Raw genomic sequence first — 15,355 nt, forward strand, 5'->3', positions numbered from 1 at the left:
TATTTCATAGCGTGGTGAATGTACAGGTCACAACTTGTCCCCAAGAGCATTTTGGAGTTGTTGGATTGTGTATTTGATGAGTTTGATGAGGGAAAGCTGGAATACCGTCTGCTTACATTGAGTTGGCACAGCAGGTCCAAACTCGGCAGTTTGGTGATCTAAAAACAGCTTGCACCAACAACTGAAGGTAACGAACCTATTACTAAGACTATAGGGATTATGGCAATGGACGAATTTGCCAAAATGTTGAAGTATCCCTTTAACTATAAATATAGGTCATGTCTGTCTTCCATTTTGTGCTCATAAAGATCTTTTTCAAACAGATTTCTTTCATTAATACAACTCAGAAAAGTAGTTGAACTTTTAACAGCCAACTTATTTAATGTTTAAATCAGACTTGGCTCTATGAATACAGTGATTGGCACAGGATGGGCCAGGTTTGGAGGGAGCGTGCACAGACTTGGGCTGGGTCAGGCTTGAATTTTTGGGCTGGTTTAAGCTCTAATGTGCAATGATGACTCTGGCAGTACAAATGAATGGGGAAGAAGTAGTTAGGTGCTAAGAGACTAGCAGTTTTGTCATAAACAGTGAAGCATCATCAGCAAGTGAGCCACTTCTAAGACCAGTCTCTCTCTATTGAAAGGCCCCAGTTTGAGAACTGGTTTCCTTCTTTCTCTGTTGTTTTGTTGACAGAAAGTCAAAACAGTACAAAATGTAGAGCGGTCTTGCTGTCATTGCTAAGCTGAGGCAAATGATCTGGATCCTTTAAAAAAAGCAGATTTCCCCTTACTATGAACAAGGCTGGATGGATGTGAACAAACCATGCTTCCTGCTTGCTGGATCCAGACTGGATGAAAGCATCCCAGATCACCTAGAGCAGTCTGAGCAATCAGAATCTAAATATCTCAAACACACACTGAGGTGCATTCAAACGTTTCATTAAGGATTAGCATTTGGAGTCTAAAATGTAAAAAATAGATGGTTATCTGTGTAAATGAAAAAATAATTATAAACAGATCTTTTTGTTCATTATTCATAGAGATATGAGTTTGTCATTTAACAAAATGTTGAATTGTGAGTTGTTGACATCTCAAATAGGGCAAGCAATTTGAGGCATGTTGGATTTTATAACTTCAAAGCAAGTTTTGAAGAATGAAAGCTAAGAATCATGAGAATTCACCGTACAATACGGCTCAGAGACTTATGCAACAATCAGGCTGACCCACACACTGCACCGTGTTAAGTTGGTCTAATCTTGTCCAAAGGTTTTCCATCTGTCAGCGTGTGAGAGTTGAGCCAGAGATACAGCATGAGGTGTAAAGAACAGAACCAAGAGGAAGGTAGACGTTTTAGTTTATCTTTGGATTTTCCTTCTTATGAACATGGTCAGCAGTTTCAGCAGTATTAGCGGCTCATGTAGCCAACTATGAAACTCAGGCTAGACTTCTCGGAGTCATAACCCAGTCAAACCCAGATGCACAGACAAGTGATACTCATATTTTTAGATTCAGTATGACTTACACTGTCTGAGGATGTCTATATCTGGTGTCTGTCAAGCATAAATGTTCATTAAGCTGCTGAAATCTTATAAATTCAGAACTTCAGTGAGAATCCTTAAAACAAAGTAATCCAGTTATAATTCTTTTTATTGCTGCCGCAAGCGAAAGTTGCAAATGAGTTATTTGGTTGTCTTTTGCCAATATGTAAATAAATACAGGTCCCCCTGCTAATATCATAGCAGTTGAAGAGTGTGGTGGTTGAGGGTTGCAGTTGTCTTTATTTTGTGTAAGAGGAGAGGAGCATAATTATCGGGAGAGTCTATGTAGATTAAATTGAGATGGCTTTTAAACTCACATGACCTGTCTACATTGCCTTGCTTCAAAATGGCAGTTTTTAGTAGACAAATGGGGGAAAAGTCAACCAGTCTAAATGTTTCAGATTTCTGGCATTAAAAATCTAACATGGGCCAAAGTTATGCTTGAATATTGGGGTCAATAAACTAAAAATAGTTGCATTAGCAACAAAGATTGATGAGCTTGAGACTTTAGGCCCAATTTGCCCTCTCTTGACAATTTAAATCTCGAGGTAAACCTCAAACAAATAAATCCAAAATAATTATAAAGTTTGTGGTGCCCACAAGATTATATTACTGCTTCCTGTCAAATCACACCTCCAGTTGTAAATATCAGACTTGTTTGATATTTCCGACTCAAGTTTGGACTGGATTTCTCTCTCATTGTTTTCCTCGTTTGTTTGACTTCCGGTACTTCTGTTACACAAGCCAGGACAGCCAGCTGAGGATTTGATTGTCCTCCATGTTTGTTTTTCTTCTGCAGACATTTGATCACGTAAAATTCTGGGAATCCTCACTGTGAAGACGGCAGTTTAAAAGGCGTGTGGCATCAGAGTCTGGCTGAGTTGTCTGTGGTCTTCAATGTTTTTAATCATTTAAGATCTGAAAATCATCTAGTGTGTGGCCAGCTTAGGTTGTTTGTTAACCCATCCCACCTTTATTCTTCTCAACAACACTGGCCAAAACAGTCATGAACTTTCATTAAAAAAACATTATCTTGCTGTCACTAAGCACTGTCATGATGCCACCTTTGCTTTTATAAACTGGACTGAAGAGTAGTGCACAGTTTGGAGAAATTCCCTCTAAGCTTTCTTCAGAGAATTGCATTGAAGCAAGGGATGAACATGAGGTCCAATGACCATGGTCTCTTCACCTCTAAATCAAGTCAGTTAACCCTAAAGTCAGATTGGACATTTCTGAATGTTCAAACAAAGTCCCTCTGAGCATTTTTGAGATAAAAGAAATAAACTTGCAACAGCAGATGGATTTACCAGATTGTCATCAGGCAACTCCATCTTGCAAAGCTCCAAAATACAACTTCTGTGCCAATCTGAAAATGGTTTGAGGAGAATGAGGCAGTAGCTATGGGGTTTGTAACATAATGATGTAACGATTGTAACATGTGGGTTTGAGTTGTAATGTAAGCCGGTGTATAGAGTGGCTGCTGGTGGAGCGATTAGCTTATGTAGCTGTAGAAAAGCAGCAGTTTAATCAGACCTTGACCACATTTCTTTATTTAAACAAGAGCAAAGAGCCACTCCAGAAGCTTCTCTGAGGAGAGAAGATCTTTTTGTACAGCATTCATTTTAGCCACCAGCAAGCCAACACTACCGTAGCACTAGCCTGTATAACTCAGGTTAGCACTGGGTCTGTACATGCCAGTTACCTCATTTTGTCCTGTCGCTCTGATTGGCCAGTAATGAATGTGACAGAACATTTGTCCAATCACCTTCTGAGAAAAAATATCCCACATTTCCCAAAGGTGTCATATAGCAATGCAATAGATAGGCTATTGCATATCTCAACATTCCATGTTTTTGCAGTTGACTTGATAAAGATCGAAGATAATGTTCAATCCTTTGCCACCAACGTTGGCGTCACCATGGACAGTGATTGTAAACTAAGCAAACAGATCAGCACAGTTGATAAATCAGGCTTATATCACCTTCGTCTTTTATCAAAAGTTAAGCCGTTTTTATCTTTTAAGCACTTTGAGCAAGTTGTGCACAATTTTATTTCTTCATGCCTGGACTACTGTAATGCACTTTATACCGGCATCTCGCATAACACACTTTCACGCTTACAGTTAGTCCAGAACACATGACTTTTAACAGGAACCAAAAAACGTGAACATATCACTCCAATCCTTGCGTCTTTGCACTGACTTCCTGTTAATTTTAGAATTGATTTTAAGATTTTATTTTTTGTTTTTAAAGCTTTGAATGGACGGGCCCCACAGTTCATCTCGGACCTCATCCAAATTTATTCACCAGCGTGCGCTTTGAGGTCAAAGGGCCAGCTCCAGCTCATGGTGCCTAAGATGAGACTTAAAACCTGGGGGGACCGGGCGTTTTCTGTGGTCAGCCCTAAACTCTGGAACGCTCAGCCCCCCCACGTCTGAACAGCCCCCACAGTGGAGTGTTTTAAGTCTCATCTTAAGACCCATTTTTATTCTTTAGCTTTTAACATTGCGTGAGTTGTGTGGTCCCCTGTGTCTTTGTATAATTTTATTTATTTATTTTGTTTTTATCTTTTTTTTGTGTGTATTTTGTATTTATATTTATTGTTTTTTGCTACTGTCTATTGTTTTGGTATATTCTCTTGGTTTTACTGGTTTTATTTTGAGCACTGGTAGAACAGTTGTTTTGTTTTTAAATTATGTTTTGTGCAGCACTTGGGAAACATTCAGTTTATAAAATGTGCTATATAAATGAAGTGGATTGGATTGGATTGGAAGTGCTAGTTTAGCTTGGTTGGATAAGGAGGTTCCCAGCAGTGGCTAGGTATTCATTGCCCTGCTTACAGACTTGACTCATGATCCTGATGCAGTTTGGTGCTACTATCTCTCCTTACATTCCCTGTCTCTTTCTGGTTTCCTAAAACAATAATGGCCCCCCAAAATGTATGAGAAGCACGCTAAGGCACCTTTTTAGAAAGGTAAAGGCCTAATCACAGGATTTCCTCTGCTTTTTTGTTTGGGTGGGTTCAAGTGACTTTTTTAAGAGCTGTTGGCATAGTTGTTGCATAGTGCGTTGGTTCCCTATTTTTTTTTTAAAATTGGAACCCTTCCTTACTTGTAGCAAAGAAAAAATGAATGGGCTGAAACTGATATACAACTATCAAAACTCTTTTTTAGATATATTTTTAGGCGTTTATGCCTTTATTTAGAGAGGTGGACAGTGGATAGAGTTGGAAATAGGGATGAGGGAGTGGGGGTGAGACATGTGGGAAAGGAGACAAAGGCCAGACTTGAACACGGGCCACTCACCTACATGAGGTGCCATCAAACTGTTAGGCCGTCTGCACCTCAAAAATCATTGTTTTTTAATTGTTTGACTGATAAAACTCTACACCTTTTCTCAACAAAAGACCTTTGTATAAAGTATTAAGTGTTTTCTCATGATCCGACTGTGACACCCTCAGAGCAGACAAAGTTTTGCAACCTCCTGAGATCTTTGGTGCCCTGAAGACTGTTTAGGACAAATGAAAACAGCCACCATGACACCCCTAAGCACAAGTACATTTCAGCTGTTTTCTCCAGTTATCAGCTTAGTCACATTGTTATCTTGGAGTAACAAGGCCTCAATATTCTCAGTAGTAATTAGTTAATTTAAGTCGTTTTCTCGAGATCTAAAGAAATATTCTCCACAGAATTTGGATGTAATGTTCCCTGGGCTCCTTTTTATTGAACCGAAGAACATCTTGATACCAAAAAAATCAAACCAATCATTTCAAAAGCTTTTTGTTCCTTTTCTGAGCAAAATTCGAGAGTTCAGTTGAAGCTAAATCAAGGCCTCAGCCTTACAGACTGGCTGAGTACAGCCAAAACTCTATAGGCCATCCTGCATGCAGCAAGTGCACGAGGATTTAACAATAATCAGGTTACTTCAGTGCACATAAATCTGTTCTCTAATTGCCTGCATATTCAGATGCTTGTGTGTATGTAAACGTTCCTCCTTCCCTTCACCTGGTATCTCTGACTTTAACTAGTCCTTCTTTTTTTCTCCTCCATCTCGTCTATGTCTCCTCCTCTCTTCCTCTCCTCCTCCTCCATCTCTCTGTACTGTACGTGTGTCTGCTTCCCTGCCTCCTCTGTTCTCGGCACCTTGTTACAGCATCTCCGGAATTTATCTCTCTTACGTGATTTCTGCCGCTCTCCTTTGTGTTGCATCTCCCTCCCACCTGTGTGCTCTCTCTCTCTCTCACTCACTCTTTTTCCTTCCCTCTATATTGATCTGCATTCTAGCCATACAGCTGAACCGCCTGTGGCTCTGCAATGAGCTCACTCCACTTCTTCTTCAGCATATACGTGAGCGTGCTTGCAGGGGAAAAAACTGCTCCCAATCCCCACATCATTGAAATCTTATACTAGTCCACACTAAGCTGTCATGTTTTAAAGATGCCCTTTGTGTGCGTTTTGTAAAGATCTCTCATTTATCATCCTATTTCAGCCAGTTAACATCAAAATTCTGTAACAGCCATCAAACATTCAGGAGTGTCTGAAATATCTGCTGGCTCTCAGCTGGTCAAACTTTAAACATTTTTCCTGCTTTAACTCTCACCTGATCACCTGTTCTGTGCTTTAAACAGGTCATATTCTTGATTAGCTTTAGTGTAGAACTTAAATTTCTGATTCTGGTATTGTGGCAATCCTTTGGAAAACAATATCAAACTATTACATGCAAATTAGGAGCCTAGGATAATGCGAGACAATTTCATAATCTCATCCACGACAATCAGTTACATTTATATCAGCTAACTTAATTGCATCAATATAATTGATGTATTATAATGGCCATAGAAGCCATCAGCTACCATTACACCATGAAGACAAAAGAACACTCCAAGCAACTCAGAGAAAAAGTTGTTGAAAAGTATGTCAGGGGATGGATACAACCAAATTTTCAAAGCTATGAGAATCCCCCAGAAGTTCAGTTGAATCCGTCATCACAAAATGGAAGGAACATGGCACATGGAACATGCCACCACTGTGGCAGCATCATGCCTGTGAAGGCTTGTAGAGTAGAGGGTAAAATAAATGTGACAAAATATAGAAAAATCCTGCAGGATAATCATATTTAGACTGCAAGAAAACTATGTTTTTTGGAGAATATTTATTTTACAGCAAGATAATGACTCAAAGCATACAGGGAAAATGATACAGAAAGGTTCAAAGACAACAAGTTTAATGTTGTGGAGTGGCTAAGTCAAAGCCTAGACCTCAATTCAATAGGGAATTTGTGGATGGACTTGAAAAGGGTTCTTCACGGCTGATCCTTGACAACCTGACAGAGCTTGAGCAGTTTTGCAAAGAAGAATGGAGTTAAATTTCAGTGTCCAGATGTCCAACTTGAGACCTTATCCACACAGACTCAGTGCTGTGATTGCAACTAAAGGTGCATCTGCTAAATACCGACTTGTAGGGGGTGAATATTTATGCAGTCACTTATTTTGACTCAGATATTTTGTTCAATTGACATTACTTTGTAGAAATGTTTTCACTTTGACTTGAGGCCCTGTATGTTTCTGAAGTCTGTTCTAAAAGAGGAAATTTAGCAACAAACAGGAAAAGTGCCAATGACGAATTATATCACAGAGTACTGACCTTTTGCAAGCATTAGACTGCAATGATGTCACTCACTACAGCGGATGGCAGAAGTACTTGTGTTGACACTAGGCTACTATTTATTCCAGTGGGTAGCTATGTTAGTGGGCTATTTGGTAGCCATAAAAGTAACAGAAAGTATCATGATAAAGTTTCAGTGACTCTGTCACATGAACTGAGACACCTCGAGGGAGCTCACAAACAGAGAAACTTGTGAAGAGCAGGCTGAAAGAGGCATTTCTCTGTAAACAGTCAGTGATCTTAAAGCCCACAAAGCCTTGATGCCTACGTAACTGTCCTATGAATACTTCTTTGTTTAATTTTTCAGTGAAAAATTCGGTCATGCATTTAATGGAAAACTCCACAAAGAGGCACTGGATCGTACTAGCTCTGCTTTCAACATCTTATTCGGTTGAAAGTCACTAGTGCTGCATAGTTAATCTAATCGCAATCACAATGTCAGGCTGTGCAATAGGCGACAATTTTTTCTGTATTAAGCGATACTTGAAATGTTGACAAAAAATCTGCAGAAAGGTCTTTACGTTTACAGTAGTGCCACTAATGCAATTTGTAATGGTACCTTTATTCTCAAAAAATTTTGGGGGGGAGAAAATACAAATTTATGTGAAAGCAGTACTGTAAAATCTTCAGATTTTTATTCAATGTTTGTATGTTCTGTGCTGATAAATACACACTTCAAAACTATCATTATTCTCTGCGTTTTTCTTGATCACCAAGCAAAGTAACTCGTGATACTGTTTATGTATAATGCAATCGCAAATTGCAACATCGTCCATTATGTTCACATTTGCACATTATTACCAAATTGTGCAGCACTAAGAGTCACTAATAAACAAGGTCACTTTAACCCTTCACACCAGCTTATGCCAGTGTTGGCACTAGTCCAACCATTACTTCTCTTTCAAATGCGATGTTGCACTTTTAATGGTTAGTACATATGTATCTAATACAAAAATATTCAAAGCTTTCCCAACGTTCCTTGTACAAATTGTGCACTACAAAGATTACAATGGCATATTTGTAGACTTGTGTCTTTTTTTTAGCACTGGCATTCGGTAAGGAAACATTCTTTTTTTGCTGACCAGGCTAGGACTAAACAGCAATTGTGACGCCACATGCCAAACATCTATGAATTAAGGTTCAAGAATCATGAAAATCTGGCAGTAATCTCTGCTCCAGGATGCTGTTAACGTGTTTGTTTAACTCTAATGTTTGTGTGGAAAAGATGTGCCTCTCTTTTCTGTTAAAAAGTACAATTTGAATTCTGTCATCAAGGGAAAATGCTGCTGCATAAAAACATAACAGCTTGCCATCAAAACTGCAGATTTTAATGTTGAAACTTGTTGCAATTCCTGCTTGAGCTAAACACTCACTGCTCCTATATAATTTAGCACTTTTTGAGTAGGATTGTGCTAGGGAACCCCAGGGAGCCATTGCCATTTTGCCAAGCCCCTAAAGACTATAACCTGCAAGTGTAAAAACTTTCTAACAATCTAAATCTATAATTCAGTCGATGTTCTCAGTCTTTTGATGTGTTTATACAGTAACCCCCCCCAATGTACAGCATATAACCCATTTAGAGACCAGTCTCTGATTTTGCGGGACCTGATAAGTTTAAAAGCTCAGCCAGGCCCTAGAACAGGTATACGTTTCTACCACAAATGATGTCTAAGAATCTCCAGAAGGTCCTGTTTCTGCAGAAATTCCCTTAAAATTTGGACCAAATTACCTTAAAATTTCTTTTAACAAATTTGTAAAGTATCCCATTGAAGTAACCCTTTTTTTCAAATATTCCCCAAATATTTCTGTAGAATTTTATCTTGAAGCCTAACCAATGTATTAAAAAGAATTCCCCCCAAAATCCATGAAAACGGCAAAAAAGAAATTCAGAGCTGATTTCCCCCAAAACGTTCAATGAAACTCTCCAAAATATACAGTATACAAGCACATCTTCAAAATCAAAATTCCTTGAAAGTACTTGAACATTTTCCAATTCTCCAGAATATCCAAAGAAATTTCCTAAAATTTCATAGCAAATTCTCCCAACATTTCAAGACATACATTTCAATGGACATTCTGGACAATACTTCCCAAAATTCTACTAGCAGAAATTCTTACTATGTTGTAGGAAAGCCAAAATGTAATGTCCTCATATGTGGACATAGGAACTTTGGAGGATATGAATGGAGAATGATGAGTCAGATATTTGTTGGGTTGCATATGTTAGCAGGCTTTAGCTATGTCCTCATTAATCATTTTGTTTTACAGTACTGTAAAGCTGTTCAGCTGCTCATTAAATCATATGTCTTATCAGTCATTACATGGCAGAATCAGTATATTTAGACCTGTAGACATGGTCAAGATAATGTGCTGAAGTTCAAACCAAAGTGAGGAAGAAGGGTGGTTTACAGGCTTTTGAATGAGCCATGGTTCTCGGTACCAGATGAGCTGGTGTGATTGTTTCTAAATCTGCAGGGATTTTTTCGCAGAACCATCTCCAGGGTTTACAAAGAATGTTCTTTAAATCTTACCCAGTTCCAGCTGATAGAAAGCATCACTTCCTCAACCCTAGACTCAACCACTTGAAACAACTGGGGTGTGGGTCAGAACATCTCTGAATGCACGACACATCTAACCATGTGGAGTACCACCCTTGTCAGCTAAGAACAGGAAAGTGAGGCTGCATTTCACACGGGCACACCATAACTATACAATAGAAGCCTGGATAATGTTGCCTGGTCTGACGAGTCTCGATTTCTGCCTTCACCAATTACTATTCCACTTTTAAAGTCACTTATTGCACATTTCTTCCCCATGCTGTTGCTCAGTTTGAAAGTAAAAATGTTGACTATGTCAGACAAATCAGTAGTGTGCAGTATTTTAACGTTATTTTAGTATCAGCGGAGTTTGCTTGACACTTCAGCTCAAAGGAGCAGATGCTTTGTTTCTTGAGACCCAAGATTAAGACAGAGCCTTGCTGTCTTGTGGAAGTATGATATTACAAATGCAAGTTCATTCAAGGGTTGATACAGATCAAAAGTTTTAAATGTCACTGAGATACTAGAGATAATCTATATTAGTGCCTGTCTCAATACCATGGGAATGAAATTAGAAGTCCTATAGTCACCAACTATTTGGGATTTTTTTTTACTACTAGAAATTACAGGGAAAGTTCTGTAGGCACATTGCCAGTTTGCTTTTGCAATTAAGAAAGGGCTGCCTTTTTTGGCTTTGGCAGCTTATGATTAAAAACATAAAGAGCTGAAGTTTTTGATGCTTTCAATTTTAAAAGAACAAAGAATGTATTGTGGTATCAAGACATAGCAAAGTGTTGAAAACTTTGAGCACCGTGTTCGCCAAGTTAACCAATAACATCATAAGGAGGATCTCAAAATCACGTATGATCAGTTAAGGAGGTCATGGGAATGGTCTTACAAATCTATGGCAAGTAGGTGCAGGGGAATAGGGGTTCTATGACGCTCTCGTTCTTGATACAACCCAGCAGCATGCAAGCTTATTTAGCGTTTACCATGTACATGACATGCTAAGCTTCTTCTATTTCCACCATACTGCTGCAACAACCTCATTATGTTCGAGCGACATATTTCCACACATCACTTTTCCTATTAAAGTCCCAGGAGTTCCTTAGAGTTGTATCACATTGAGCACCGTTGAACGTGTCAATCAGCCCGTCCTGCTTTTTGTTTGAAGTACAAGACTTTTATGTAGTTAAGTGGAGTGGAAAATGAAAGCAACTGTGCCTCCATTTCTCGAGGGAATCAGAACAAACATTAATGATTGGTTGTTTCCAGCTTGTTGTTCTTGTCTGTCGGGGGACATTAGCATATAGTCAAACATTTCTCAACTTGCTCACACTGGAGCTGTTTTTTGTGGAGTCTTAAATCATAGTGGGCGTCACCAGGATTATATTTTGAATGTTAGGTTCACCAAGAGCCTCCAGTGGAAAAATGGGATGCACATTTATTAACTATGGAGACAGTTTTCAAAAGTGTAAAACACCAGCTTAGTGTGGGTGGATCGACAGAACGGAGAGAAAAAGATGTATTTTCAAACAAAGCTGGCTTAGTGTGAAAATAGTCTTCACCAGCACAAAGGCAGTGTGTTAATTTTAGCCTCTGTGTGTGTCTGTTTTCTAGCTGGCTCTGCAGTCGCGGCTGTGTGACAGGACTCGGATTGGAGAGTACCACCCCGGGGCGGTGCGCTACACGCAGGCTGACCTGGTCGACCTCAGCGATGACGACGACGATGACACCAACGTGCTCTTCTACTCCCCTGACATGACCCTGAAAGACAGAGGGCCCTGAGAGGGAGAGAAAGATAGAGAGAAAAGGAGCACAGAGGAGGGTCAGAGCTGCAGAGAGAGAGACACAGTGGATTAGAAACTGAGAAGGAAGAAGAAGAGAGGTAGGGAGGGAAGAGGAGGGAAGATTGGGGGGACAGTCAGGCAGATAGAAGCCGGAGATGAGCTGTCAGGTTCCATTATTAATCCCCATCCTTTACTATTTAATATCCTAAAGACACACACACATACTGAGCAGGGTAGTGCTCACTGCAATACTACCATCACAGAGGAGCAGCTCTAAAGATCCTCCTAATGTTAAAGGCGTCTGCAGCATCCGAGAAGTCTTAAAAAGATTTCCCTCTCTGCATCGCCTTCTTTACTCCTGCATTCTGCAGCATTTCAGCTTATAGCAAAACAAAGAGAAGAAAGAGTGCTGAAAGGCTGTCACAACGAGGTGTTAGTTTAGCATTCGCGGCAATTACCTTTTCATTTCTCTGAGGGAGGATAACATGGAAAGAAAGCCCTTTTAAAAGGCTTCCTTTGCATATGACGTAAAAGGGTACTGAATCATTATCTTGGCATATAAGGGTGGAGATATACTTGCTTTTTAACCTTGCATACTTAATCGGGCTTTGAGACTAGGGATGTTCCATAAGGAAAAAGTGGCGAAATGTGCTTTAGATGGACAGAAATCTTTATGGAGACGATACCAGGACAAAAAGGGTTGATGTAAAACCTATAGCTTAAAAATTACAAAGTGAACACAGTGCTTATGAAAACAGCAGATCTTCTTATTCTTATGGGTTGTTTAATTTTATCGAAAATACCCAAAATATATGTCACACATAAACAATTTAAATCAAAATGAAAGCTACCAAATTACACAGTTACAATCAAGAAGAAATCCTAAAATAGCCAATAGCAAGCATTCCCCAACCGTATGGATATGTCATAGTGAGGGGCAGAGGTAAAATCCAGAACAGAAGTTGCCTCATGTATAGGCTTCAGTCCATTTTTTTCGGTAACTCTCAAGGGCACAAAGGTTTAAACTGTCCCCTTGTGTCATGATTTCCATTTCCTTTAGCAAAGTCCATACTGGAGTTCACCAGCTATAGCATGGTAGTTGAGCTCTCAGCCTGAAGGGATTGCAGTGAGATAGACTCCCATGTTCTTTCTGAGGAGTGTCTCCAGTCAAACCAGCTCACAACAGTAATGGTAACACTTGCAGTGTGCCTTCCACTTTCTTTAAATGCATGATTATGACCTAACGGGAGAGAAAAGCGGTTAAAAAGTGGGGCAAACGTTATGTATTCCAGCTGTTTGCAATATACAATGAATAGGGTGAATTTCAGTCATGTTAGCTCTCACATGCAGCATGTAACAGGTGCAAGCACTTTTGGTAAAAATATTGGTTGTCTTAGCACTTCATGCAGGTGCATGGATCACATCAGTATAAAGGCTGAAGCTAGCTTTCTAAATGAAATATAGAAGTATGAAAATGGTAGCTTATACACCAGATTTACTGTAACTGATATCGAATTGCACCATTTTTAAAAAATCAGTAACTTGACTTTTAATTGCCTACCTGAGAGTGATGCCATAGTAAAGTCTGTGTGTTGGTAATACTTGATATTCATTATCCAAAAAGTTTACTTCTTCCTGCAGATAGGTCGGATCAAGGTTTGGTCATGTTCTCATTACAAATTAAAGGCAGCCGAGTCCAAATAAAAGTGGAACAAGACCCACCTTTTTAAGCTGTGTTGTTCTGGTTGTTTGGTCAGCACCAGAGTTCGGTTGACAGCTTTCACATCAGCGCAAACTAAAGAGACAGGAGTTTATTTAAATTGAACCAAACAGGTTAAGGCTCATTTATGGTTCAAATCCATGCATTTGAAATGAGATGGCTGTCACTGCCTACTTGCATGTGTCTGTCACAAAGGGGTGGAAGAAATAAATCCACTCAAGGTCTATTGTAGGGGTCTGTTTCTCTGTCCTGCTGAGCTAACATTATATGTTTGTTTGTATTTAAGAACAACTCACACTACATTTGGTGATATTTCCTCAGAAAGTTTGAGTAGGTTCTGTTTTCAAATAATTCTTCTTCATTGTGTTTTGCTGCTATACCTTGAAATGTTGCTACCTTGCACAACACTGCCCCTATGATTGGTGGTGGTTGTTCAATGGTTGATCTGTATCCATAGGTTTTTTAGAGAACATGAAGAAATGCAGATGGGGGATCACAAAAAAGCTTCATCTGTATCCATATACATTTCAAATGCAGAGCATAAATGAGACTTTAGGTATGATAGCAACATTAGATTCAGTTTCTAATGGCTAAAAATGTTTTTCTGGAGAATGTTGTTCAGAGATGAGATGTGTGAGATGTAAACTAAAGACATGGTGCCACTCAATGAGGTAACTATTATGTTAATTCTGATTTCAGATTTGACTGAATTTTTGGGAACATGTACAACCAAAGCACCAAACGGATGCAAAGGACGTGCAGCGGTCATCATGCACGTGCAAGATGCCATTAATAGCAAGTATATCTTCACCTTAAAAGCCCTTAAAGAATTCCCTCTCTGCAGCTCCTGTGATTCACATCATTTTGCCATATCACAAAAAATAAACACGAAAACAAAATAGAATGAGTGCATCATTCAAAGAGGCCTTTTTAAAAAGCGGTCTTTGCATGTGACTGAAAAACATATATTCTGAGATTGGGCTGGGTTCTGAATAATTTTCTTGCAATGTAAGGGGGAAAGTGGGATACAGGAAAGACAGAGGAGAAGACATGGAAGGATAGGATATGCCCCAGAGCACGACTGTTGAGTGCAGCGCAGTCATTCTCTCCTTCCTCAGGCAGTATTTATTTTTCTCTTTACTCTCTTTACATATGGTATTGTTGAAAACCTTCGCACAAGTATTCTTTTGAAAGGTTGTTTTTGTATTTTTTTTATGAAATCTTACATTTGTTTGTTATACTGTATTTATAGCAGATCAATGTACTCTATATATTTAAGTGTACACTCTATTTTTGTACGTGCCTTGAACTGAATGATGAAGAAAATTGCTTCTCTTGGTCCGAAACCTTCTGGTCGAGCAGAGCCTGACTCAATACATTCAGCCTTTACATTCAACCAAAAGAACATGTTACTAGTCAAATACACTCCCACACATGCACACATATGCAAACACACATTATTTTTCTTGTCAAAACAGGTCGGGAGTAGATGACACATGCGGTACCCACATAGCAACAGCCTTCAGTGTTCATCATCTCACGGCCCTCTTGTTTGGCACTAAGGGAACCAAGCTGAGGTGTGATTGGCAGAATAATACAAACACTTTATATTCAACCTCAGTTCATTTGATTTTGCACATATCTGGGTGGTTTTTATCACTGACAGTGCGTGCTGCCGCCTGTCATCTCCCTCTCTGACAAGAAGAAGTGATGATTTGACACTTGACCCTTTTTTACCCTTCAGGTGTTAAACTTTTCAGCCGGGGCGTCAATGGCACCCGAGTGCAACTTTAGTTAGCACTTCACAAGATCCCAAACACTCCATCACACAGACTTGCAGTGTGCCCATACTCCTCTTTGGCACTGCTGCTGCTTTTACTTGACTGTACACTCCATCAAATAAATGAGCAGGAGAGACATTTCATAACAAAGCTGAGACTGGGCGTGTTTATTTCATTTTCACATCAATGCAATCCCTCATTCCCTCATCTGCCTCCTTTGAAATATGTGTGTCCGTTTATATGTGTGCATGAGTGCCTTAAGACATCTTTTACACCTTGGCTGCTTAAATAATGGATATTAATTATTGCTCGGACCCTGCTGGCCCCC

At 39.4% G+C, this 15,355-nt stretch overlaps 1 protein-coding gene across 3 annotated transcripts in view; it reads left to right on the forward strand.

The window, feature by feature from the left end:
• The window catches only part of si:dkey-100n23.5 (cyclic AMP receptor-like protein A), a 120,360-nt gene extending 105,207 nt beyond the window's left edge, over window positions 1-15,153 (forward strand). For all 3 annotated transcript variants that reach the window (XM_041807723.1, XM_041807725.1, XM_041807724.1), the window contains one exon: window positions 11,357-15,153. In XM_041807723.1, coding sequence (XP_041663657.1) covers window positions 11,357-11,524 — 168 coding nt within the window. In that variant the 3' untranslated portion in view covers window positions 11,525-15,153. The remainder of the gene's footprint in view (window positions 1-11,356) is intronic.
• The last annotated feature ends 202 nt before the right edge of the window (window positions 15,154-15,355 follow it).

Source organism: Cheilinus undulatus, linkage group 15, assembly GCF_018320785.1.
Source record: "Cheilinus undulatus linkage group 15, ASM1832078v1, whole genome shotgun sequence".
Taxonomy (NCBI): Eukaryota; Metazoa; Chordata; class Actinopteri; order Labriformes; family Labridae; genus Cheilinus; species Cheilinus undulatus.